Genomic DNA, 27,627 nt, shown 5'->3' with positions numbered 1-27,627 from the left:
GTGGGTGCTATTTGTATTATCAGTTTACCCTACAAGGTACAACAAAGCTAACAATTTAATCAAAGACATTCTGTTAAGACCCTTGCAGGTATTGGAAGAGATCTATTCAGACAAGAACACATTTAAATCCTCAGCATAGCTTTACCAAGTGTGCTTTTGAACACTTTGTACCCCCTTTTTAATGACTAGTGTTGCAACAGTAAAGCAACTTTTAAAGGTGCCATATGACTGAACATTTCTGATCCTCTAGTCTACATATTTAATGTTATATTTTATTATTGACAGTATTGCATAAATCTCCCTCAAGCAACAGGTGTGGCAACCAATAAAAGAGAACTAACTGATTATCCTTTTCCAGGGAGTGCCAATATAGATAATAGAAAAGGACAGAGGTAGAACAACTCCCAGGTTTGAGTGATAGTGTCTAGCCCTGGACACATTTACTATGGCATTTAAAAAAAGACATGCCGTTTAATCCTTGATTGAATTGCTTTATTTTCATTTTTTAATCAATGTAAAAAGTTCAAACAAAAAAGTGTAATAGTGAAGAAACTCAATTATGTGGCATTTTTACTTTCCAAAAAAAGTGGAACAGGGATTATATTGATCCTGAGTAAGTAGTAATAAACGATAACATCACATTCAATAATTAATATATTTCTGGTTATGCCATTGTTTCTTTGACTTATTGATAACTCAGTGAAACTCAGTGTTTAGAAAACTGTGAGGAACAAGTCATACAGCGATCATTTTGGTCCTCAGTGTAAAGGTTAACCAAATGCAAAAAATGTCTTGATATTTTTACAACAGTCACACATATATTATATTGGTCGTCACAGTTAGAAATTGTAAATGTTTATAACAATGCTGAACAAAAAAAAAATATTTGCATTTTTAGAAAGTATTTAAAATAAAGTAATAATATATAAGTAAAACAGAGATTGTATTGGACCTAATGGATAGGTATAAATGATAATATAGTAAAAAGAAAAGTCATACAGATATTATATTGGACCTAAGTGAGTTTTAACCGTTTACAACATTTCAAAGAAAATCTTGATATTTTCATAAAAAGTCATACAGACAATAAATTGGTCCTCACTTTGAGTAGTTGTACATTTGTAGAACAATAATAAAAAAAATAAAAGTAATACAGAGTTTAAAGTGATCCCAAGTGAGTGGTCATAAATGATAACTTTGCATAAATATAACTTCCTTTGTTTCATTTCCATAACAAAATAATAGAGGGCCTATGGGTCCTGAGTGAGTAGTTAAAACTCTTCAACAATACTCAAAATATCATATTCCCATTTCCATTACAATGGTCTTTCATTGGCTTCAGAAACTCAATGTGGCATTTGTACTTTCCAAAAAAAGTGGAACAGGGATTATATTGATTCTGAGTAAGTAGTAATAAATGATAAAATAACATATAACATCACATTCAATAATTAATATATTTCTGGTTATGCCATTGTTTCTTTGACTTATTGATAACTCGGTGAAACTCAGTGTTTAGAAAACTGTGAGGAACAAGTCATTCAGCGATCATTTTGGTCCTCAGTGCAACAACAACATGCAACAAAAATATATTGATATTTTTATAACAGTCATACATATATTATATTGGTCGTCACAGTTAGAAATTGTAAATATTTATAACAATGCTGAACAAAAAAAATTATAATTGCATTTTTAGAAAGTATTTAAAATAAAGTAATAATATATAAGTAAAACAGAGATTATATTGGACCTAATGGTTGGGTATAAATGATAATATAGTAAAAAGAAAAGTCATACAAATATTATATTGGACCTAAGTGAGTTTTAACCGTTTACAACATTTCAAAGAAAATCTTGATATTTTCATAAAAAGTCATACAGACAATAAATTGGTCCTCACTTTGAGTAGTTGTACATTTGTAGAACAATAATACCAATTAAAAAAAAAAAAGTAATAAAGAGTTTAAAGTGATCCCAAGTGAGTGGTAATAAATGATAACTTTGCATAAATATAACTTCCTTGGTTTCATTTCCATAACAACATAATAGAGGGCCTATGGGTCCTGAGTGAGTAGTCAAAACTCTTCAACAATACTCAAAATATCATATTTCCATTCCAATGGCCTTTCATTGGCTTCAGTAAGTCCCTACATTACACACATATTTTATGTCAGCATTTTGACATTCTTTTCAACAAATGGTACTATTATTTTCTTCAGAGTAATGTTTTAATATAAGAATATGGCTAATGCCATTTTACATGTCGAACAAACCTAAATTGACTCTACCAACACGACGTGTCAGTTTGTCTTGAATCCCTAATTTACATATTCCTCGACTAAACTCAGAAGCTCAGATGCGCTCTCCAGTGCCAACAACCCATTCTCTGGTTTGAACTGCTCATTTGGAATATGGGGAAATGGATGGCAGTTTGGATACTGAGTCTTTTTGTCGTCCACTCCCAACACCTTCAGATTCCTCACTATTTGAGGTAGAACTCTCAGTTTGAGGTTGTAGAGGGAAACTTCTGCTGCAAGGGATAAAATGGAGCTGCTGGTGGGATGCTGACCATCTCTCTTGTACTTTGCAGCTGTGAGAGACTTTTCCACTGCTTGATGGACTTTGAACAGACACCACTCTGTGCTTGCCCCACTAACGTCTTTGTAGGCTGCGTCGCGATCACAGCGAGCTTGTCTTCTCCAGCGTTGGGCCTCTTCTTTGTTTGGCCTTGGGACGTTTTTATTATGTTCCCAAAAATTGTAGGAACGGTTGCTTCTGGAGAATCCGTCTCTAGCATTTCTGTGATGCCTGGCCTCCTGATTCCATTCATCATAGAAGTTCCTGAAGTCTGATCTTCCGCTTGAATAAGATGAGCCTGTATTTTGGCCTTTGCCCTTCCCTTTGCTGAGCTCAGCAATTTGATTCTGCAGGTATTTGAATGCCTCAGTGGCAAGAGGTATGCAGTCAAGGTTTTTGTCAGGATGCCATCTAAGGTAAAGTCGTTTGATGGCTTTATGCTTTTCCTCCTCGGGAAGAGTCCAAATCTCTTTTAAACATTTGTCAATTTCCATTTTAGCTTCTTCAAGAGAGGCTGGTGAGGATCTCGTAGAAGAGGAACTTGTAGTTGATGGTTTGGAAGAATGTGGCACAGCTCCTTCTAGTGGGACCATGTCCATGCAAGAAGTATCAGCAGATGTAGAAGCAGCAGAACTTCCTTTAGGTTCTGGTTTCTTTGTCGTTTAAACTGATACAGGTCAAGACAACTGACTTCAATGGGCTCATCTTCTCCAATTTCTATTTTGTATCTGTGTGAATATGGTCCCGACTGTCCAGGCAGTTCTTCAACAATAACTGCATAGATATACTTGTTGTTGGTGCTGTAGCCAACATATTCGCCCACTTCAAAGTTATTGAGGATGTTCATGTCTAAGGAATCATGCCATTCCACTGGGATTTCTGTTCCAGGGGCTGGTTGATTGTGGAAAATGCTTTGAGTTTCAGCACTGTCCAGGATCCCATTCTTAGCAAGAGTTTCCAGAACATCTTGCATATTGTCACACGTGAGAAGGTGTGCGAGGACCAGAAGCTGTTTCGATTCCAATATGTTATCTAAAAGAGCATTAATCTCCTTTGTCAATGTCATATTGACGTCACTTATCACCTTATGAATCGTGTTGTTGTTGTGTTTCAAGTAAAATATGCAACCTTGTTGCTCTTGTTTGACAAAAACATCGGTTTGAGAGGCAGTCTGGTGTAGTGGCTGTTGATTCACCCAAAGCTTAGTTTTTAGACTATTGCAGCACACAATCTGAATGCTGCCAAAAGTCTTCTTGCACATCTCAGTAGCATCTTCTTGTGTTATTTCCCCCTGGGACTGGTCTCTGATAAGACAAATGAGTCCATGTATAAATGATTCTGAGGACAAATGTCTGTCAAACAATCCACTAAATTCACAGTCAGCACCAAACTCACAAAGCTGCATGTCTGATTCCACTACTTTCTCCTCAGTGAATTGAGACAGCATATTAGGCTTAAAAGTCTGAGGCAGCAATCGCAGCAACCGGTGATGCTCATACACGTCATTGCCTAAGTGACACTCACTTAGTTTCCCAAGCAACAAAAACTTATTGTCCAGCGCTTTTTCCAACCTTTTGCTCTCAAACACTGTATCATTGTAGTAGAGTTTGCAGGATGGGTATACTTTACCATCTACTGCAGGAAGATAAAAAGTCATTGAATTATCAACAAGGGACTGGTTTTCTTCAGTGTTGATTAACCGGAAAAACTGCTCAACAGCACGTTTCACTGTTTGCTGTTGGTTTGGGTTAAGATGGGGTTTCTCGCAGGAATCAGCATAAACTGCCGCCAGAACATTACAATACTGCACTGCTGTAGGTGTGTCCTTAACACCAATTTGCTTGAAGAACTTTGAAAAGATGACATCGTCGGGAGAAATGGTGTACAAATACGGTCTGAACTCGCGCTCGTGCGGGAGTGAAAAAGAAGTATCATCAGGCTTTGCAAGTTCTTTGTCTTTTTCAACCAAAACCACAGGAAGACCAGCCAATGTTTGGACTTCAAACGTGTTTACTTGCAGGTATGTATATGCACTTCGAAAAACCTCAGCACGAGTTTTGATCAACTTTTGATCTTTACAGGGCGACTGACAGATGTTTCTCATGTTACTGGTGACACAGTTTGGTGGCGGTTGTTCATGAGCTCCAGCTTTATTCATCCTTTCCAGGACTTCCTTTGACTTAACAGATAGATGTATAATTGGCATTGAGGACCAAACCAGTTCTTGATGCTTGGCTTCAGTGTCTATCAAAGACCCCCTGATTTTAACAGCAGTTCTCTCAGCCACAAATGGTTGGTGGAAGTTTTGCAGTTCTTTTTGAATTTTTACAGGAAAAATGAACTTGATGTCAGCCATTTCCTCCAGAAACATTTCCTTTTCACGCTCGCCCTCAATCTGTATATCCAAGGCGGCTTTGAATATTAAAGATGACTTTGGTTCCAAATCTTTAAGGTCACCATTTCCTTTTGCTTCTGATTCTAACTGGTGTGCAAAGTGAATTATGTCATCTTTTGACACAACATGCTTCATTCCAAGGTCTCTCAGTAACTTCTTTGGGTCTGGTAGAAGAAGCCCTTCACACAAGTCAGTCCAAAATCTCGCAGGTACAAACTTCTCTTTGGGCAAACATTTTTTGTACAGCACAACATTGTCATCAAAGAAGTATGATGCCTTCTCCAATGTGCCTTGAGAATTGGCAATCAATTGCACTGCCTTCATTGAGGAGATGATTGTGTCCCTACACTCACAATACATGAATTGTGGTGTCAGTAAGAGTTTGAGGCAGTGAAGCTTTTGCATCCCAGTGAGTGTGTGTACAACAGGCAGAATAAACTTCATGAAATATTCCAAATCCGTCATTATTTGGATTTTCAATGTGTCTGACAGACTGATGTTTGCAATACTGTGTTTGAGAAAAGTGCTGTTGCTGTCAGATAGGGAGAACAAATCCGGAAATGTCTTTGAATATGTGCTGTTGAGGATGAATACCTCTTTAGTTCCATCAATCCTTACTCGTGTACCATGTATAGTTTCAAATATTGGCAAGGATTTTAGCTTTCTTTGATATTCTTGTTTGTCTTTGGACTTGGATACTCCAGACTGCAGGTCACACTGAAGCTCTTTCAACTCCTCAATTGAAAGCTTGGAAAACTCCGAGTGGTTTATGTGGTAGAGCTGCTCCAACACAGAGCTTTTATCATTCACATCCATAAGTCCAGAGTATAGAAGAAAACGTTGGTCTACATCCATATCTGTACTTTCAAGCGCCATAAAACCAAGTTTAAAAAGGATGCCTGACATGTCCTCTCTGAAGGTGTTCTTAAGCACACTCGGCATGTCTTTCATTGTTTTCAGGAAGTGTTTGTTGTTCAACCTTGGACACACAACAGGTAAAATGCAGCAGTCGCTGAAGAGCTGCCTAACATCACTTAATGTCAGGCTTTCTTCATCACCATTAGATGTTGCAGATTTCATTTCACTTGTTAAGAACTTCCAAAGTGATTTCAACCACTTCAACATTCTCTCATTTGGGACGTGAAGACCACTTTGTGGATCAACTTCACAGCTCTGAAGAAGATGCTGAATTAACGGCTTCAGATATTTAGCTGCACAGGGAACTGTCAATCCTATGACAAGGTTTAAAGTTCGTAGAGCATGAATGTTCTTTCCGTTTGTCTGAAAGTCTGCAAATTGTTCCTTGTAGGCAAAGAACAGACTCTCACAACTCGATATCAGCTTGGGAGATTTGGAGTCAAACACTCTCAAAACTTTATCACTTGTGAGAAGAAGTGGAAGTCCATTGAGTGTAATGGAGTTGTCTTTTGCTGTCTTTTTAAAGTCTTTTAAGCAGAAACTCAAGAGCTCCGAACATCTTTTTCCATCTCTGATCAAGGTGTCAGTTATGGGCAGGGGTAAATCCTTGTCTGTTCTGGTTGGGTCATTGACGGGTATTTCTCTCAGGAAAGTCTGCACACTTGAAGGATTTACATCTCTTAGGGCAATGCCTGCGGATCTGAAACTTTTCCAAACATTTTGCATGAAAGAAGGTACTAATTTCATTCCAAGATCTTCCAAAATTGGCATTATCCTGTCTGTTTCAGAGTCTGTGAGATAAGGTGCCTTAGTTGTTTCATTTTCTCTGACATTACACCAGTGAAAAAAGGTTGTCTTCAATTCTCGGCCTGCAACATTGCGTGTTGAACTCCTCAAAACTGGAATCACATCAAGACCCTTTTCTTTGATTGATCTGTAAACCTCATGTATCATTTCATGCCAATCCTGGCCAACATGTTTGGACACGTTTGGCCAAAAGCCCACGTAGAATGACTCAAGACTTGCATAAGTGGAATTCTTTTTTGCAAAGTGGTGGCAGATGTACTGAAGTAGATCAGCATAAAGTGGAGCAATGACATTCTGTTTCAAAGATTCATTCCAGTTAGATTTTAGACTTTGCCCATCTTCTTTCCAAAGGCCTCTCCTGGCAGAATCTACCTCAAAGTTTGCGTTGACATGCACTGGCAGTCCAGTTGTTCCTGGCAAAGGAAGTGAACAAAAGGCTTGTCCAATAAAACACATGTTGCTAGGTGGGGCTTCAACAGAGACCTTTGAGCCCACACGCGCCGCTATTGCTGCTTGAGGAAGTTTTTTTGGAAGTGTTAGGTCTCCTTTGCCACTGTTTTTGAATGTCCCAAACTGTTCTGCAATGATCCATTCACTTTGTCTTTTATCGGAGGTTGAAATGAGTGCACTGTATATAGCCTTGTCTGGCATGATTGGTTTGTCAGATTGCAGCGCACTTTGTTCAAGCTTAACAAAAGCATCTTTACTTTCTCTGCTTTCCTGTGGGAGGCGTTTTTCAACCATAAAGATTGTTTCGAGTTCCCCTGAATGTTCATCGATTTCATGGACCTCTATTTTGCAGATGTTTTTCAGAAACAGAATCAGTCCTTCAGGATCTTCAGAGAGTGCAGAGCAAAGTTCATTCATGTCATGGTCTGTGACTTCCTGCAGTGATATTTTAGAGCTGTTTGCCATGGTACCGATTCTTAAGGGCAATCTGAACATGGTGCCATCTTTAAGGGGAAATTTGTCTGGAAGAAAAGATTTGTAGACATCCATGTACATGTTCTTAAAAGTGTCAGCTAGTTTATAGCCAGTGCCAGCTGGTGGTTTGTCTGAATGACAATCAATGAATTTTTGATTGGGATCAGAAATGCAGAGTAGTTTATCTCCAGTGAGGATGGAGGGGCAGTCAGTCAGATGGTAAACAGAGTTGAATCCTACTCCGTATTTCCCTGTCTTCCCTGGAGAGTTGCGCTTTCCTCCTTCTCCCAGCTGTTGGATGCCCTCCAGGTCATCATCAGAAAACACTTTGTTGTTGAAAACACACAGTGCTGGACCCTGCAGTTCGTTCCATTTCTCTCCAAATGTTTTTTCTGTGCCATGCTGTCGTTTGTCCCAAACAAAGTGAATTTCGGTTGCCTCTGCATCATCAGCATTTTGGATAAGCTCTTTAAGGATATCTTTCTTTGATGGATAAGCTGAAATTATGTTTTTAATTCGAACAGTTAGTTGTTCCTGCTGTTCAAAATGAAAAGCAAATGGTGAAATGTTCTCAACTGTATAGTTTTGCAGGGTATGATGCCTTGTAGTTTTGATTCCGAAGTGACAAGCCATAGCACGTTGGATATCCTTGTGACATAATGTCACACCTGGATCAACTGCCATCCATGGGCTGTCATTGTAAAACATCTCACTTGCAGGTTGTAGAACATCATGTTCATTGGGTATCAGACAGTTGGTTGTTTCATCTTTGGCCTCATATATTCCTCTGAGAATTGTGAGACTAATCAAACGGTCTTTCTTTGGCAGGGTCTTGTTGCCATGTTGAGAGTGTATTTCCTGCAGCACATTTAGACGCTGACTTGTTGTAAATGATTTTTCAACTCCTACATTTTCCCAGAGCCTCCCAAAACCCTTAAAGGCAGTTGGAAGTACATAGAGATAGGGTTCTGCTTCAAATTGCTCACTTTCCGCAACGCAGTTTACATTTATAAATGTACTGCCAACAAGAATGAACGGGAATGAATTTGCCCTCTGTGAAATGAAAGTGGAATCCACCAAATCACTGAGCTCCTGATCAAGACACTTATAGCATTCATATGCTATTTTGTGAAGCATGGATGTATCAATACATTGAGATTGCTCACATGCTTCTTTCAGTTGTTGAAGCACTTTGTCAGGCCCTGGATTGACTTGAACTCCCAAAACTTGCAGGAGTGGATCAGTGTTGTATATTTTCAGATTGGTATGATCCAGCACGTGTTGTGTCATGTTAACAAGTGGGGAGCATTTTTCACCAAAAATATCTGTTGGCCTTCTAAATGTGACATTTCTTTCCATTTTTGTATCACCGGGGGAAAATGCTGGGAGAAATGCAGTCATCCTCAGTGTGTCCCAGTGGAGAGAGCCTTCATCACTCATGTGATTCTTCATAAGTTCAAGCAGGCAATTTAAATGACCACATGCTTTCTTTTTGTCAAAGCTCCAGGTCCTGGGAATTGTGCGTGCTTTCTCTGTGATTTCTTCCAATGGGAGATGATCATTTGCCATTCCAAGTTCCAACAAGCGTTTAATCCTTTTGGGGGAGCGAAAGTCATTTTTGGTACCACCGAGTAAGCGTCCTTCTTCTGGTTCAAAGAGACAGGCCACTTTGCCCGATGGATTCACAAGTTTCCTGATATGCTGGAGCTGTCCGCCTATTGTGGGGATGCATGGATAGCAGACCAGAAGTTTGTCAAGTTCTTTGATATTAAGGTCGATCGCATGCAGCACAAGAGTATCTCTACTCTTAGGGTCCATGGTATCAAGGTTGTTGAACACAGCCTCTTGGTAAAATGTGTCCCAGTTCCATGTTCTATTCTGCAAGGCCTTCTCTAGGCCAGACCGTTTGAAGCTATTTCTCAACCACAGTGGAAGAGAAACAACATGGTTGGGTGCTTTGACATGTGTCTTGCACACTTGCACTGCAAGTTCACTGATGTCTTTATCCTCTTCGATACTCTTGTGTAGAAATATGGCACTGTTCATTGAGCACCAATGTTCTCCATCACTAAAGAGCTCTGGGCCATTGGAAGGCTGAGCTATGGCGGAGTACAATGCATCAACCAAGGGCTTGAAAGTGTCACTCACTTTCTCTCTGTCAGGCCAAAAGGTATGATAACAATACATTTCCAGTTGCTTGTTTTCAGACATTTTCTTTAGTGCCAAAAGTGCAGAAATATATGCTGTCACTACAGGATCCTCAAGAAGGGCTTTGTTCCACTCATGTTTCACACCACTCTCCCACAGACCTTTGCGGTTGCTTGTCACAGCAAATGTTCCATTTACATTGACTGGAAGACCAGTGTGAATGGACAGAGGAAGGAAGCAAAATGCCTGTCCTACAAGATCTGTTTGTAGTGGGGCCAGCTTCCCAGTTGCTGGATTATTTTGCAAAGGCACAGCAATCCCCCCGATGGGCAAAGAGAACTTGGCTTGCTTGTTTACTTGAAGGGCCATTTGCAAGGACTTATGTGTCCCAAAGCAGTTGTAAAGGAGCCAAGACTGGACTTCAGTTTCACCAGATTGCTGACTAGTTATTTGGACAATGTTGACTGTGCAGCAGTGAATGACCTCTTTGCATTTCCCATCAAGTTTCATTAATGCTTTCTCAGCTTGCTGCTGCTTGGACACGCTTGATTCATCAGGAATCCTCATTGTACTCTCAGTGGTTTTGGAGACATTGAAGACTGTTTCTATTTCGTTATCTCTTGGCGGGGTTGATGCATTGTTTGAGATACTTTGTAAAGATAACATATTGATGTTCTTCAAAAACAGCAGGTGCGTTTGTGAATTGTTTGTAAAGTGCTGTTGAAAAGTGATGATTTGTTGTTTGTTAAACACTTTTTCACTTATTTCTGACATGATAGCCTCTTCTTCAGTTCGAAAAGGTAGTTTGATCAGAGTACCTGGATATGGTTCATGGGGACTTTGGCTTCTGAAATTGCAATCAAAAATGCGTTCATATGGTGCAAACTGACCAGGAAAGCAATGGAAAAGATGTTGCTTTGAGAGATCCAGCTTGAGTCCAGGATTTGTTTTATGTTTGATGTGTTTCGTGAGGTGGGTTACATTTGGATCAAGTATGAGAAGACTGTTGCCACTCAGGATAGAAGGAACATCTGTTACATGATACACAGTATTAAATCCAAGTCCAAACTTTCCAATTTTTTCCAATTTGTTTTCTTTTGAGGCAGAGCCAACTCTGACAATATTCTTCCAATCCTCAGCTGTGAATTGCTCATTATTAAATGCCCAAAGGCAAGGTCCCTGACAAAGGGCCATGTCAGGGTCAATGAGACTTTCGGGAGAATCTTTGTGCACTCGTAAATCCACCAAGAACTTGCAGGCTTCTGCCCCAGCATCCTCTGCATTTTGAATGATCTCTTTGAAGATGTCTCTTTCTTCATCATACTCCTTAAGGATGTTCTTAATCCTCGTCGTTATCGGTTCAGATTGTCCAAACTGTTCTATTCCCACTAACTCTGGATCGAGAATGTAGGTACTAAGAAATCGGATGTTAAACCATTCAGCAGCTGCTTTTGTGATATCTTCATGTACAACATGAACTTCCTCCGGGCTGTACTTGATCTCATTCAACCCATATTTGCTCACATCACAGAAGACTGCTGTTGACAGTGGTTTAAGGGTATGGTGTTCACCCTGAATGAGAACTGGCACTGGGATATCATCCTGAACCGTCTTCTTCTCTTTCCACAGCCACTTAAGAATCTCTATTGACACTTTTACCTCAGAGGAACTTGCAAAAAGCTGTTGGGTTTCTTCAATGGTTTTCTGGATAGAATGGAGAATGCCAACAATTTCTTGATCTGAAAGCAATGTTTTTAGTCCAAACTCCTGAAGCAACTTCTTGTATGGCAAAAATTCATTTGGAACCTTCCTAATATAAGAACTCAGATCAAGATTGTGTGGGTAGTCTAGAACCAGATCCTGTGGTGATACAAACTGGTCGTCGCTCCACAGCCAGTGTGTATCCTTTTTCATCTTCCTTGAAAATTCATTTATGTGGTCTTGCATGTGTTTGTAAATGCTATGCAGCTTTCTTTTAAAATCCACATTTGTGCCAGGATCAGTCATTTTCTGTGCTTTTGATGTCAGAGCAGACAAATTCTCTATCACTTTTTCAGGTGGGGGTAGGCGTTTGAGACCAAGTTGGCTGCTAACTCTGTCACTGAAAGTACCCAGAGGCATTACATGCTCAACAATGTCCTCATAATCAGAATGTCTTGTTTCATCAGGGCAGAAGAAACCACTTCTCTGAGATGTGTCATTGCCGTACGTTTTATCATTACCAGGCTTAGTACATGGGATCCATTTTAGCATGTTGATGCGATGAGGCTGCTCAGGAGAAAACTGAAACAGATCATTAGTATCCAACATCTTCAAGAGCACCTGAGCTCTATTAAGAGCCTCAGTTTGAGAGTCAACATGCGCTTTGTCAATCAGTGTGGCAGCATGCAAGAAGTGCTCCGGTGACACATCTACTTCTTTATTTAGTAAGCCAAGATCCGTTAGGCTTTGAAGCATCTGCGATGTGCCAGTGTAAAGAGGTGGAGGGAAGAAATCCGACTCGAAAATGACTTTAAAGGTTTTAATTCTTGGATCAAAAAAGGCGGAGGGTTTTTTCAGTTCTCCATTCACTTCAATGAAGCTCAAATCCTTACATCTGTGTTTCAAGGTCTCATTTTGAGAGAAAAGGATAGCTCCATTCTGTAAAATCCAAGTCATGATTTTCTCAGTGTCTTCTCTCCTGCAAGCCCTGCTCTCAATACAGTCAATAAGGAGATGAGCTGCTTCAGCAGTGTCCAAAAGTTGAACTTTGAGCAGCTGTAACAGTCTGCGATCAGCCTCAGTTGCACACCGCACAACTGAATCAGGCATAGGGAAATCTGTTGGTACTTTTAGACCAGACATCAGAAGCACAGCCTGTTTTGATTGAGCTGCAACACATGATCCATTCATGGTTTGAAACAGAGGCAACTTTGAGAGTAAATCTTTCTCAGTGACTGAGAGACAATCAAGACGAGAGAGATAATCTTTCAGTTCTTCTCGTGCTCCGTGAGAGGCAGTTTTGAGATCTCTGATGAGATTCTGAGAATCTAGGTTCACCAATACTTTCATGACACTCCTTGGAGATGGGCACAGCACATATGAGTCAAGGTCTTCGTGTTTGAGCCAGTCGTTTTCTCTTACTGCTGTGCCACCAAGTTTGTTCACCAACTCACTTATTTTTTCTGGCAAGTTCATCTGCTTTCTTTTCTGAAAAATTAAGGTTGTCTTCTGCTCTAGTGTAGCTAGTGATACTGTCTGACTGACTGACAGGGGACTGACTGGTATCAATGGCAATCCAATGAAATTACTTAACTCTTTGAAGTGAGTGTTGAGAAATGTCCAGAACTCTTGGAGCCACTCTAAAGGTGGATGTTGATTGCTGCTGACATCCCAGGTAACATGCCCCTTGCTCATCTGCTTCCAGTCCTGTGGCAAAAACCTCTTTGTATATTCAGCCACCCGTTTTGCATCAATGTTGATGACCTTGAAAATATCTGGAAAATTGGTTTAAATACATTCATTAGTGAGTGAAAACATACATATGACAGATGTTATGCATTTTTAAATCGCTATACTATAAAATGATTTGTCTTACTTTCTCTGGCCAGTTCTTTCAGGTGGGCACTGCAGGCTGGACGGAGGTCATCGGAGACGAAGAGGTGTTTGCAGAATGGTAGCAAGACTCTGGACAAAGGATACATTTGTTGAATCGGCATGTAACAAAAACAAAGAAATTTGTATATAATTTAAGTTGAGATGCATTAAATATATTTTCCAATAAATACAATTGTATTGTTTTTACCAATCTGTACTTATTCTAAGATTGGATTTGGGCAACATTTAAACTTAGTATAGATGTAGTTGTAAATAAAAGAGAAAAAACATCTAAAAAGAAAATAAACCTACCTTGGAAATTCATTGCTGTCAATCAAAGCAGTGTCCTCCTCTCTGTCTGTGAACGATCTGAAGGAGCCATCGTTGAGTGGAAGAAGCTGAAGACCTTCCAGTTCTCTGTATTTTTCATCACTTAAAATGAACTCCAAAAGGCAGAGTTTGTCATGTTTAGAGATAGTGTGCACGTCAATCCTGCGGAGTGAGCCCCTTATGAAAGCTGGAGTCACGTGTTTTAGGGTGTCTAGGTGTGGATAGGCCTCATCTATAGCGCTTGCAACACTACCTGGTAAGGTGACAAGATTTTCTCCACAGGAAACCAAAGTCCTTTTAATTGCAGCCAATATGTCACTGCTTGTTGGAGCATTACAGGGGAACACAGCTTCTGATGGAGTGATAAACTCTCTTTCATCTTTGGCAAGAGAGAGGACAGCCACATTCTGCCTGAATAAGTGATCAAGAACATCCAGAGCAACGGAATACCATTTGCCTTTGTGCTTTATCTGGGCAATTTCTGGCCACAGATCGTACACTGAAGAGACAGGCAGATTATCTTGTTGTGCAAGCTTGATAGCATCTTGAATGATCATGATGTATGCCTGTGGTAGCACCTCCTTCATCAGCAATTCATTCCACACCGCATGTTCGTCATGTTGCTGGTCTTCCTCTTGCCACTTGATCTCTCTTCTGTTGTCTGTGAGGCCAAAGCACGCGTTGATATAAACTGGGAGTCCGGTCTTATTGGATTCATTGTTTGGTAGGGGGAGAAAGCAGCTCAATCTGCTCTCACTACTGTCTCTCTTCTCACCACAAGGGAATGCCAAGTCAACTTGAGGGAAAAAGCTCAACTTTTTCGCAAGTGAATCAAGATGTTCTACATTTCCTTCTTTCATGGTACATGTTGTTAAAAGCCATTTTGTTTCTTTGTGGTCTTCTGAGTTGAGGGTTATTATTTTGAATCTTGTTGAACTCTCAATGATTGAATCGTCTTCTGACTCCAGAACAACATCTGTGGAGATTGAGGATTTCACTTCAAGTCTGGTTTTAACGGTGCCATCGACGTTGATATGTATCAAGGAAACAGAGGTCACGTTTTTCAGGAACAGGAGGCTTAAATCTGCATCCGCAATGAAGCTATCAAAAAGCTCAACCACCCTGTCAGAGTCATAGAGATTATCTGAAATATCTGATGCCTCTTTGCGCAAAGGGAACCTGAAAATTGTCCCGTCAAAGTGTTGATCCTCGTTGATGACTGTTGACCATTCTTTTCTGCCAACGAGCGAAACTATATCTCGAAAAGGTTGGAACTGGTCATGCATCTCTATTAGAGCTTCCTGGTGTTCTGCATCATCCAAAGACCACAAAAAACCGCTATTTCTTTGTCCAAATATTTTTTCCTGGGGGTCCATCATGCCGAGGTGAACTGAACTGAATATACTGGGCACATCTGTGAAGAAAGTGGATCAACATTGTCATATTAAGTAACTCCGCATTTTCTCTAAGAACTCAAACTTAAACTGAGACAAACTATCTTTATGTAGTTTTACCTGTTATGTGGTAAACAGAGTTGAAGCCGATTCCAAACCTCCCAACTTTGTTTGGGTCATTGCGCTTGACACTCCTCCCTGCCATCTGAATTCCCTCCCAGTCCTCACCAGTGAAGGCTGCATTGTTGTATGCATAGAGAGCAGGACCTTTCAAGAAAAACACAAACAAATTAGATTTTAAACATTAGATCAGAGCATTTGTGCATGTTCATTCATTTTCTGCAGTCTCTCTAATAATAATAATTGCTTGTTTTGGATGCTATCCATGCATATATTAAATAGGCTAGAAATATAGGAAAGGCTGAGGGTGTACACATATGTTTCTGCTTTTATAGTGCTCTCGATATCAAATTGAGAACCTTTGATTGATTTCAGTAATACAGTAATGTTGTGGTGTTTAGTTTAATGTGGTGACTACTGTTTACTGTATATGTTACAGGCAGGGGTTACATTGGGCCGGGGCTGTCCGGGGCTCAGCCCCGGCCCATAGGACGATGCTCTGACGTCATCACTCTCGCTCATTTGTCATTTGTTTAAGCCATATGTTAAAACATCTCTCGTTCTTAATATAGACTTTATTTAGGGTCGATATGTGTTGACTTTACTTTAAAATAGCAGATCTCTGACAGGATATAGTTTTTCCGCTTAGTGAACGTGTGTCTCTGCTCCGATCAGGAGCTGCAGCACTGCGGCTCCTTTGTGCAGAGAGTCTGCAGCGGTGTGTGTGTGTTTGTGTGTGTGTGTGCAGAGAATCTGCAGCGGTGTGTGTGGGTCAACAAGTCCTCCAACTCATACGACCAAATAGGCCGATTGTTCAGGCCCAATTATTACGACCAAATATGTCGTTTGTTCAAGCGCTTAATACGTCCTATAAATTACGTTTTAAAGTTTTCGCCCTCTAGTGCTCCCGTTGAATGCAAACGTTACAGATGGTCGTTTATTCACAAATAACCCTCTCTGTAAAATCCTAAATTGTAGGATAGTTTGGCCATTAAAATGCTTTTTGATTAGATTTCTAGCGAGAAGTGTATATTGTACTTTTAGAATCCACGTCCAGTCGATATGTAGGATCTATAGTTTGATAGATATTACGAAGATGATTTGAGGTATGCGGCAGCCTCCATGTAAAGTTACGGGTTGAAAACAGTATTTCCGGTCTCGACGTTTTCATAATAAAACCAATGATCAAATGATTTAACAGTGATATCTGCAGTACTCATCAACTAAAAAACATCAGTTTATCCTTGTTAATTATACGACATTTATTGGTTTAAATTGTGTACAATGCTTTTGTGTTTTTCCCATAGGTTTTTCTCTTTCGATTCTGAGAGACACCTTTCTTTTTTCAGAGGTTTTGATAGGCTAAAACATTGATTGTTTTAGCTGCAATGCATGTCGGGATATGGTGTTTATCCGATATGAAATCGGATTTTTTTTTTTTTTTAGAAAAAACTTTATTCCGAGTGTTCTTGCTTTTCTCTTTGGAAGTCATCACATAACGGCATTGTAATACACGGTTCGGCTGCATTAAATATTACATATCTGTCGTAGATATTTATTTATAGAGCCCTGATCAGAAGACCTTTTGACAAATTGTAAGAAATGCCGCCAAAACTGAATACGTGACGTGGATCATAAATATATTAGCAATTAAACAACATCTTCCATTTCTTTTCACACAATACGTCTCCTTACAGTATCAATACTAATTCGGCTGACTTTTATATTTGATCCAATTGGTATATAGGTTATATTTACACCATAACGGTACACAGCTGATAGAAAGGGATTTTTTTGTAGTTTTTAAAGATATTATTTATTACCTTTCCAACTCCTCATGCAGTTGACTGTTACATGTCAATACAGGTTCATGGTACAATGCATAAGCTTCAAATCGAGAGACTGAAACTGTATTTTCCTTTACCGTTCTGTTTTAATTTCACAATAAAGTTAATAGTCATATTATGTTTGATATTATTATGTTTTATTAACTACAGCACTGTTTTTTTAACCCACGCCTCCTAGTGGTTAAAGCACGTTAATGAACGTTGTTGTTGAATAAGTTTTATTTGATGAAAACATTTAAATATTAAGAGTAGCCTACATACAAAATTGAAAATATCAAGAAGATACTGTAGTGATCTCTACAATAAAACAGTTTAGTGCAGGACGTCCAAAGATATTAACAGGAGGATTTGCAAAACAGATAAGGCTAATATTTAAACATAATAATATAACTAATAAGGCTTTATTTAAACATTAAAGATTACTTTAAGTTAAGGTCTTCTTTTGAATAAGAAAAAAACGTTGGGGTTATCCACAGATAAATATGAAGTCTGACAAAGTACTTAACGTCCAATATATTGCATAGTTTATTTTGGCACTTGACAATCACCTTCCCTGAATTTTACTCAGGTGTAACTAAAGTCTGATTTAAGGGTTGTTTATATTTCACATCATTAATCAGAATCTGCAAAGTAACTAAAATAAATGTAGTGGAGTAAAAATACCAGGTTAACCTCTGAATTGTAGTGGAGTAGAACAAAGTAGTATGCTGCTGTAACAAAAACATTTCCCAACTTGGGATCAATAAAGTATATCTTATCTTATCTTAAAATGATCGATGGCTACTGCCATATTTGCAAAATGTGCCTCTGAACCTTGACAAGTGCATATTTCAGGCTTATCAATGAACAACAGGAGGGGTCACAGACATAAGACCAGCTGTTAAATAAAGCTCTTCTGACCTTAGGTGTCATGTGGGTATATTAATTCACCCATTTATTAATTATATGTTTTAAATTTGATAACACCACTGTGTTTCGTATCCCCTAAACCTCCAGGGTGTACACAGTTTAATACTGGCAACTTCTAATTGTGGGAAATACGAAAACGTCTTATAAAGAGACGTGCCATATAATGTTGCGAAACACACAATAGCCAGCATGTGTAGTTCTTGTGGGGGGGGGGGGGGGGGGGACTGGACCCGTCCAATTCCAGTTTTGGAAAGTCTGCCGTGGTTCCATTCCATTTCAAAGAGCTGTTGACGCTCAGCGTAACCTTGTCGCACTGCCACTCCAACATCCAATCACAGGGCTTGATGACTAGCAAGGCGGATGTTGTAGTCCCAAACGATAGCTGGGGATTCTGGGTAGTGTAGTGTCTTCGGAAACTGTAGTGTCTAAACTCCTAAAAAACTATTTGTTTTTCTGAATCGAAGGTTAAAAACACAAAAGCATTGTACACAATGTAACACTAGAACCACCAACGGGTACATTTTACCCGCAGCGGTTTTTTGATTGTATGTCACTTTTTTTCAATAACATATTAAAGTCTCCCAGTCCGTGACTTTTCCTGAAAGTGTGTTATGTAGCACCCTCTGTTGTTAACAATTATCAATATGAAGTCAGATTGAAAAAATCGGCAAAAAAAATGCCATTTATACCTATATCCGCCAGCGGGTAATATTTACCTCATAGAAAATGCAGCGTAAACATGATGTGTTGCTATAGCAACGCCTTTTGTCTACTGCGGTTCCTTATAGATAGAGAGATAGATTGAGAGAGGTAAATAGATAGATAGATATATTGATAGATGGATAGCGTCCGCCAAAGTACAATAATGATTTCATAACTGACTTTTTTTCCAGGATCATGGTGAAATATGATCGTGTTTTGATCTGCGGAGACTTTAATGTCCGTGTGCTGCGAGTCTAAACCTCTGGTTAGGGATTTTTTAAACCTCCTCGACTCTTTCGGTCTTATTCAGTCTGTGGCTGGCCCAACACACGATAAAGGACACACCTTAGATTTAGTATTATCGTTTGGATTGTCTATCTCTGTGGATGAAATCTGTGCAGGAACCAGACCATTTACCGGTTCTGTTTACAACCTCGATCCCTTCTGTAGGAGTCGAATCACGTGCTCCTGCGTGTTGTCTGCGTTCAATTAACCCCTTGACTGCCTCACAGTTATCAGATGCTTTTAATACTTATCCGATTTGTAAATTAGAGGTGAACTGTGCTTTTAGTGCGGATGAGCTTATCTCTTTGTTTGATTCGACATGCACACTAATACTGGATTCCGTTGCTCCTTTTACGCTTAGACGCAACAAAGTTCCCTCAGAGCCGTGGCTCAATGATTGCACTCGCGCTTTTAGACACGCTTGCAGGCGCGCTTGCAGGCGCGCTTGCAGGCGCGCTTGCAGGCGCGCAGAGAGAACATGTCTCCTTAGAAATTCTTCGTGCTTGCCTTTCCGATTATCAGACGGCAGTCAAAGCAGCCAAAACAGAGTATATTTCTCTGTTAATCTCCAAAAACAGCCATAAACCTCAAGTTCTTTTTAATGTCCTCAATTCGATCATTAATCCCTGTGATGCTTCTCCAATTGTGCCATCAACTACTCTCTGCAATACATTTCTTACATTTTTTATCGAAAAAGTATCTGTTCTTAGGCTAGCCTATACTAGTGCTACCCCAGATCCTGCTCCCTTTCTGTGCCCTGCTGTCCTCGACCATTTTGAGCCTGTATCCCTCTCTTCTCTCTCGGATGTAGTCAAGCACCTGCGGCCGACAAACGGCACCTTAGACAGCATTCCCTCTCGCTTCCTTAGAGATGCTTTTGAATCAGTTGGAGCAAGTGTTTTATTGCTTGTAAACACCTCTCTTAGCTCAGGGTGTGTCCCAGCTGCCTTCAAACATGCCGTGGTTAAGCCACTACTTAAAAATAAAAATCTCGATCCCTCCATTCTCGCAAATTTCAGGCCCATCTCCCAGCTACCCTTTTTATCTAAAGCCCTGGAGCGAGTAGTCTACGCCCAGCTGCAGTCATTTTTAACCACGCATGGTATCCATGAAAAATTTCAGTCTGGCTTTAAACCTATGCATAGTACTGAAACAGCCCTTTTAAGAGTTTTTAATGATCTGCTCTTAGCTGCCGACTCAGGCAGCCCAGCTGTCTTGGTGCTGTTAGATTTAACTGCTGCCTTTGACACTGTGGATCATAGTATCCTGTTGTCACGGCTTGAACAGTCTGGCAGGCATTACAGGCTCTGCCCTTGCATGGTTCAGGTCTTATTTGACGGACCGTAGCTTCTCAGTGCAGTTAGGTGTTTTCTCCCCTGCCAAAGCCCCTCTTACCTGTGGGGTTCCCCAAGGCTCGATTCTGGGCCCCATCCTTTTTCTATTGTACATACTGCCCCTAGGTTCAATTCTCACAAAACACAACATCCCCTTCCATTGTTACGCTGATGATGTACAGATTTATCTGCCTCTCAATCAAAATGCCAACTCACTACAGCAGTTGAAGGACTGCTTAACAGAGATTAAATCCTGGCTGAGCCAAAACTTCCTCACCCTCAATGAGAGCAAGACCGAGGTCATTTTTTTTGGACCCCAACCAACAGTCTCCCCGGTTGATATTCTGGGCTCCCTCAATACAAATACCCTCCCTTCTGTTATGAACCTTGGAGTGACCTTCAACAGCGCCTTTAAATTTGATAAGCAGGTTAGCACTGTAGTCAAGAACTGCTTTTTCAAAATACGACTATTGGCTAAGACCAAGTCGTTTTGATCTTTTAAAGACCTAGAAAGGGTTATTAACGCCTTTGTTACCTCAAGACTGGATTACTGCAATGTTCTGTATGTGGGTATGGACCAGGCCTCAATTAGACGCCTCCAGCTAGTTCAGAATGCAGCTGCACGTCTTCTCGCTGGCCATAAAAAGCGCGACCATATCACCCCAATTCTGGCTTCATTGCACTGGCTTCCAGTTCGGTTCAGAATAGATTTTAAACTCCTTTTATTTGTTTTTAAAGCCCTAAATGGGCTGGCTCCTGCCTATATAGCCGAACTCCTCCATCGCTACACCCCAAGCAGAGCCTTAAGGTCGGCTGATCAGCTGCTGTTGATAGTGCCTAAGACCAGGCTTAAAACCCGAGGGCATCGAGCTTTCGTAGCGGCTGGCCCTAGGCTCTGGAATACTTTGCCCCTCCATGTGAGATCGGCCCAGACCCTGGGGTTTTTTAAATCAACACTTAAAACTCACTTTTTCTCTCTGGCTTTTGTTTAATTATCTATTTATTCATTTATTTAGTTATTTATTTATTCATTTAGTTCTTTATTTTAATATTTATAACACAACATAGGATTTCATAAAGTATTTTTTAAATAGTTTATACATTATTCGAATATAGGAATAGTAGATAGGATTACTTAAAATATAGTACCTTATATTTCATATTTTTTCCCTTTAGACCCTTGCGGTTTATTCTTAAAAACCCTTACCCTTACCCACCCCTCATTTTCCCTCTGCTGGTCTATGGCCTTGTAGAGGGTAACGGGGTACAGAGTCACTTAGATAAGCGGGGGAGTGCATCTGACGAAGAGATAGGTTGTTGTGCTCCCTATCTCTGTTTCTTATCCTATATCTAATAGAACTGCTCGGGTTAGGGTTTGGGTTTGGGTTTGGGTTAGGGTTAGGGAATCAACTTCTTATTTCAGACACATGCATTTCCTAACATTCGGTCTATATGCTGTAAAATGTATTATCTCTTCGATTTACACACGGCATCTATTGCACGTCTGTCCGTCCTGGGAGAGGGATCCCTCCTCTGTTGCTCTCCCTGAGGTTTCTCCCATTTTTTCCCTTTAAACTGTGGGTTTTCTCTGGAAGTTTTTCCTTGTACGATGTGAGGGTCTAAGGATAGAGGGTGTCGTTTTTCTCATACTGATATTCTGAACAATCTGTGCTGTTGTATTTGCTGTAAAGTGTCTCTACTGTAGGCTATTTTTATTATATGTACAGCACTTTGGCTCGACCAAAAATTGTTTATAAATGTGCTATATAAATAAAACTTGATTTGATTTGATAGAGAGAGAGCTAGACAGATAGATAGTTATAGATAGTGTAACATCTTGGAGAATACAAGATCTTGGATGACTGAGCTCACGTTGAGGACGTAATGCATGTGTGCAGGTTACGTGCCAGTTGAATAAAGATGGACACTCGGAATGAGAGAAGTAGTCCGCGTCGTCTGTTTATGTAGACAATTATATGTCCATAGAACAGAACAATACAGATAGATCGATAGATAGTTATAGATAGATAGATAGATAGAGAGAGAGATTTGTACCTAAACAAAACACAAGTCTAACACCAATCGTTTAAATCAGCACTCTTAGCAATATTTTATACTTCATGCTATCTGCACAAACTATATCATATGGAAAGCTGAGAGTCCACAGATTCTACTGGTATAAGTTTCATCCCTGTGCAATCAAAACTCACTGTTCTGTATGATAAATAAAAGAAAATTGTACCTTGAAAATCAATAGCGGGTACATTTTACCCGTTGGCGGTTTTAGGTATACAGCGACCTCTGGCGGTTCTAGTGTTAAACTAATCAATATTGTGTAATCAACAAGGATAAACTGATGTTTTTTAGTGGATGAGTAATGCAGATATCACTGTGTAATCATTTGACAGTGAGGGGAATATATCCGGTTTTATTATAAACACTTCGAGACCGGAAAAACTGTTTTCACCCACGCTAACTTTACATGGAAGTTGCATACACGTTATCCTGACGAGACCTTAGCTAATCTTCTTAAATATCTATCAAACTATAGATCCTACAAATCCACTGGACGTGGATTCTAAAAGTACAATATACACTTCTCGCTAGAAATCTAATCAACAAGCATTTTAACGGCCAAACTATTCTACAATTTAGGATTTTCCAGAGAGGGTTATTTGTGAATAAACGGGAGCATGTTGTTTCTTACACGGCCACTAGAGGTGCTACACTTTAAAACATGGCTATGGGTCGTAATCTAAGCTGCTTAAACAATCGACCTATTTGGTCGTTTTTTGTAGGAGGACAGGCTGGTGTGGGTGTGTGTGTGTGTGCAGAGAGTCTGCAGCAGTATCGCCCACTGTTGCCAACCCTCCCGATTTTTGCGGGAGACTCCCGATTTCATTGCCCTCTCCCGGTTTCCTCCCGGGGTCATATTTCTCCCGATTTCTGACAAAATCAGATTTACTCAGGACTGTTTCCACTCGGACTTTAATACAGCTACACCATTGTTTGGTTTCCATGGTAGCGCATCTCTTTAGTAGCGCGCGCAAATGAAAGTAAGTTTGAGAGGGTGAGGAAGATAGTCACAGCAAACAGAACAAGAATCGGCAATTCAACCCTCTGCTCACGCCTTCTCAGGTATCTCACATATGCTGGTGCTACAGGCCGCAAGGCAGTGCACTTACAACTACAATAAGCATGTTAATGTTAATCTAATACAGCTCCGGCGATACACTAGCACCACTTAACCAATAAAAAAACACTCGCGGAGCAAATAACTCCACACATTATCCAAAATCACATCGTTTTTCTAGAACAGATTACAAATCGCCTGAAAATGGTACAAACAAGTGGCAACATGTGTGATGAAGGTGTTGCGCTGGGCTATATCATGCAATCGTTAAAAACTTACACTCGCTCCATTGCGGAGATATTCCCGCGAGAGTGTAGAAAACTTTAATTAATTAATTAATTTCAAATGTTACCAATATACTCACGGTCCACTAGTGGGCGCTCACGTACCACACTTTGAGAAGCACTGATCTACAGGGTTCAAGAGGCGCACACGGTAAATGTTTCTCTTTTGTTGATATGTGTTAATATTTAGTGTGTGCTTTGATTTTGCTAATGTGTTAGGTGTTACGATTTAATGTAAACTTTCGACTGTTAATTTCTTATAGTTTACACGTTGTCTTCGGAGAAAGAGAGCGAGAGGGAGAGAATAAACCTTCAAAAAAGACATCAGTATGTTCGTGGCCTTATTTATTGGACCGGTGTAGCTACACTGCCTTAACTGATGAAAATAAACGACATAGAATTTTAGACCCGAATGCCATCTTATCAAGTGATCATGTATTTAAGGGTCGCTCGAAGTCTGAGAAGCCTGGTATTGACAAAAAAGAGGAATTGAGTTGTAATGAGAAAAAAATACTTAACACACATTCTCTTTGGTAAACCACACTGGACTATGGGAGGAAACCCACATGAAAACAAGCATAACTTAAAGACTCCAAAGGGGGAGCTGAGCAGGACTGACATTTGAGTATTACACCTTTTCATTAGAAGCCTCAACACTATGTCATCAAGCTACCTCTCCTTTATCCTTTACATTTATAAAAAAGCTATTTTATGAACATTATTACATTAACATAACACTACAGTGGGACTGGAACCAGCTCTCCTCTGAGCCAAAGATTGACGCACTATTCCACTGCGCCACAACCTCCCCATCCCACATACCTTGGTATTTTCCCAATTCATCAGTCCACAGGCTCTCAGTCCCATAGCTTCTGTCATCGTGTATGAAAACCACTTCCGTGGCTTTAGCATCATCTGCATTCTGAATCAGCTCCTGTTGACAAATACATTAAATGACCATTAACAGAGCATGATAAGCTCCAAATCGGGGCTACACAAGAGCAAAGTAAACGTTCCTGCACACCATTATTCTACCTTTACATGCGTTACACTTAAGTTGCCTAATGGACCTCCTCTCACTGTGTAGGTGCGTACAAACTGTACTTGATTCGGCATTCCCTCACCTGTCTGATGGTTTTGTTGTACCTGAGGGTGGTATAATACCCCTTTATCATTCTTATTAGTACATAGTGTTGGGTAAAATTAGAGCATTTAACCCACCTTCAAAATTTGTCCACCATCTGGATATCGTCGTAGAATATCTTGTAGGTAGTCAATGAAGGGCGGTGCTGTTGCCCCGAAGGACGTTCTGAACCAAACATGAGGATAAAAGATTGATGAACAAAAGTTAAAATCCTTGCAGGGTGAGTCTTCTTTAAACAAGGTATGAAGAGCTGGAATTTAAAACAAGTTCAACCAGCAGGTACTTTTGACTTATCTTTAGCCATAGGGTCGAAGTGTTTACTTGAAGTAAGATGATGATGATATATATGTTGCCAAAAAATGTATTGCGACCCATAATATTAAGTATATTATTTGTGACTTTGCCCTCTAATACACAATGAATTGATACAATTCCACTAAAACGTGACTGGTATGGAGAGTAATTTTGAATTGTGTAGCATGTGTTAGGGCTGCTCAATTAATCATATTTTAATCGCAATTAAATCAACTGTTAAAAACATACTGTTCAAATGTTTTTTTCAATAAATAGATGTTTTCAAAGTAAATGGATAATCGTTTTTAATAATCGTGATATCAATTATTGACTCAAATAATCGAGATTATAATTGTTGCCATAATCGAGCAATCCTAGCATGTGTTAAATTAATGTATGTCATTTATACATGTGTTATGTGTATAATCAGTCACACAAATAAGCTCTACAGCATCACACAGCACTTTGAATAACAAAATGATGGTGCTTAGGAAGTTTAAAAAGTGAGAACAATAATGTACAATTGAATATAAGGTGATATTTTTTTCCCATACAAAATCAAAACACTAACATGTATGAAATGTGTCTTTAGGGTGAGTTACTAAATCTGTCCAGGGACTACAGATGAAAAATAGCCTCTTGGCTAACTCTGGCACATTTACAGAAATGTTCATTAATGTGCACTGTGCCTTTTAAATAAATGAATAAATAAATAAATAAAAAAGCACTCCAAAAAACAGATCAGTGCACTCCCTGGGCTGCGGGTTAAGAGACAGTTGAAACTCACCGACTTTTTTTCTTAGTATTCAAACTCATCCCTCCTAGCAAAGATGCTGCAAGAGATTAAAAAAAAATTGCATTAGCTTGCAGGAGAAAACGTCCCTTTTTATTCATATGTGATGACCACACCTGCTGGCACATTATAAATGTCACAAGCTCCTCTGCACATACTTTAGTTTTCTATAGTGTGATCTCTCCTCCTGAGTTGTGTTGACCTCAAACCCATTGCACACATCAGCAGATACATAATGACACATTGCTTTTGTTTCATGCTTCATACAGGTACTTCTAGGGTTTTCAATGTCATTGGTAGAATGTTAGTGTCTTGTTTTAGTGCACCTTAGTTGTTTTTTAAACAGTTATGGTAACACAACACAAGCAAAAGTAGGTGTGAAGGTTTTGTTATTTTTTTTAAATCACAAATTAACACAGACACCTTTTAGAACAAACTTTATTTTTGTTAGATTGAGTACACACAATCTTGTCAAATGTATAACGTGTTAAATGTTAACCAAACTTGTAAATTACCTTTAATATGTCTAACTATATTTTAAATGTGATTATCTTTCTATGCCAATATGTTCCTATGATAAAGTTCTCGTTTTGCACTTTTATCGGGACTCTTATTTTGAAGGGACTTTTACCGGAAGTTAATGGTCAACGGGCACTTGTCACACATGAATATGAAAATGACTGATAGATGACGGAGAAATTAACATATAATAATTAGTTATATTGGGTATTTAGCACCTGACTGAGAAGGGCACTAGGTTTATTATTACTTTATTTTATACGTTGATTGATATAATGTGGTGTTATTTTGTAGTTTTGCAGAGTTTTGTGTGTAATGTGTTCCGCTTCGTTAGTTAGGGGGCAGTAGTGAGCTATTTGTTACAACGGAGCTTGTCAGCTAACATAAAGAGTAACTCTAGTTCATATGGGTTAAAACTGCATATGTGTGATTTAAAATAACACGCTACAAATTCATTAATGCTTATTTTGGTCAAGTTCAGTTAAAAAGGGTTAAAAGGTAATGTTTCATGATTTATTGTCAGTAGGTAATTGCATTATTTAGTTTTCATAGGTTCACAAATGCAAGGAATGGAAAACATTTTATCCGTTAGACAATTAATAATTATTGTATTTTATTTAATTGTATAGCTCTTACGTTGGTAATGATTGTATACAAGCAAGGGTGTACAATAAACAGTTACCATCAGTTCGAGGGTATGTCTGATTCAGCCGGGGACTCTACAAAACTCCTGTCAGTTTCCTGCAGCTCACCTTCTCCTGGCAAAAGAGTGAGCTGCCGAATCACACCTGCATGAGTGGGGTGGATGATTGGACTGTGCCATTTTTGTAAAACCAAAGGGGTGTTTAGATGAGCCACTTTACCTAAGCTCCCCTTTTTTAAGTAGAGCAATTTGTATCTCCCCTGCACTCAAATATGGACTGGCTAGTAGCAATACATAATCACCCAAAAGTTTTTTAATGTATTTATTTAATTTGTATCATCTTAAAGTTAGGAGATGAAGGCAGTCTCTAGACCAGGGATGTCCAAACTACGGACCGGGGACCAACTGCAACTGCAGGTCTCCCTTGAAAAAGAGATCTATGATCTCAATGGGATCAATCTGGTTAAATAAAGATTTGAAATGAAAATGAACTGCATAAATAACATAAAAGTCAAAAACTAAACAAATTCTAAAAGTATAATGGCCCC

The 27,627-nt window shown here is 39.4% G+C and overlaps 1 protein-coding gene across 1 annotated transcript in view; it reads right to left on the bottom strand.

Moving 5' to 3' along the window:
- Positions 1-470: 470 nt before the first annotated feature.
- Positions 471-27,627, bottom strand: part of sacs2 (sacsin molecular chaperone 2) — a 28,457-nt gene continuing 1,300 nt past the window's right edge. The window contains 8 exon segments of the mRNA XM_034110707.1: positions 471-3,238; positions 3,241-13,248; positions 13,350-13,438; positions 13,661-15,092; positions 15,193-15,339; positions 24,509-24,620; positions 24,908-24,995; positions 25,912-25,957. Coding sequence (XP_033966598.1) covers positions 2,322-3,238; positions 3,241-13,248; positions 13,350-13,438; positions 13,661-15,092; positions 15,193-15,339; positions 24,509-24,620; positions 24,908-24,995; positions 25,912-25,940 — 12,822 coding nt within the window. The 5' untranslated portion in view covers positions 25,941-25,957 and the 3' untranslated portion in view covers positions 471-2,321.

The sequence above is a fragment of the Pseudochaenichthys georgianus genome, chromosome 21 (assembly GCF_902827115.2).
Source record: "Pseudochaenichthys georgianus chromosome 21, fPseGeo1.2, whole genome shotgun sequence".
Lineage (NCBI taxonomy): Eukaryota > Metazoa > Chordata > Actinopteri > Perciformes > Channichthyidae > Pseudochaenichthys > Pseudochaenichthys georgianus.
Note: the sequence above shows the minus strand (reverse complement) of the source record. Positions and strands in the feature narration are given on the sequence as shown.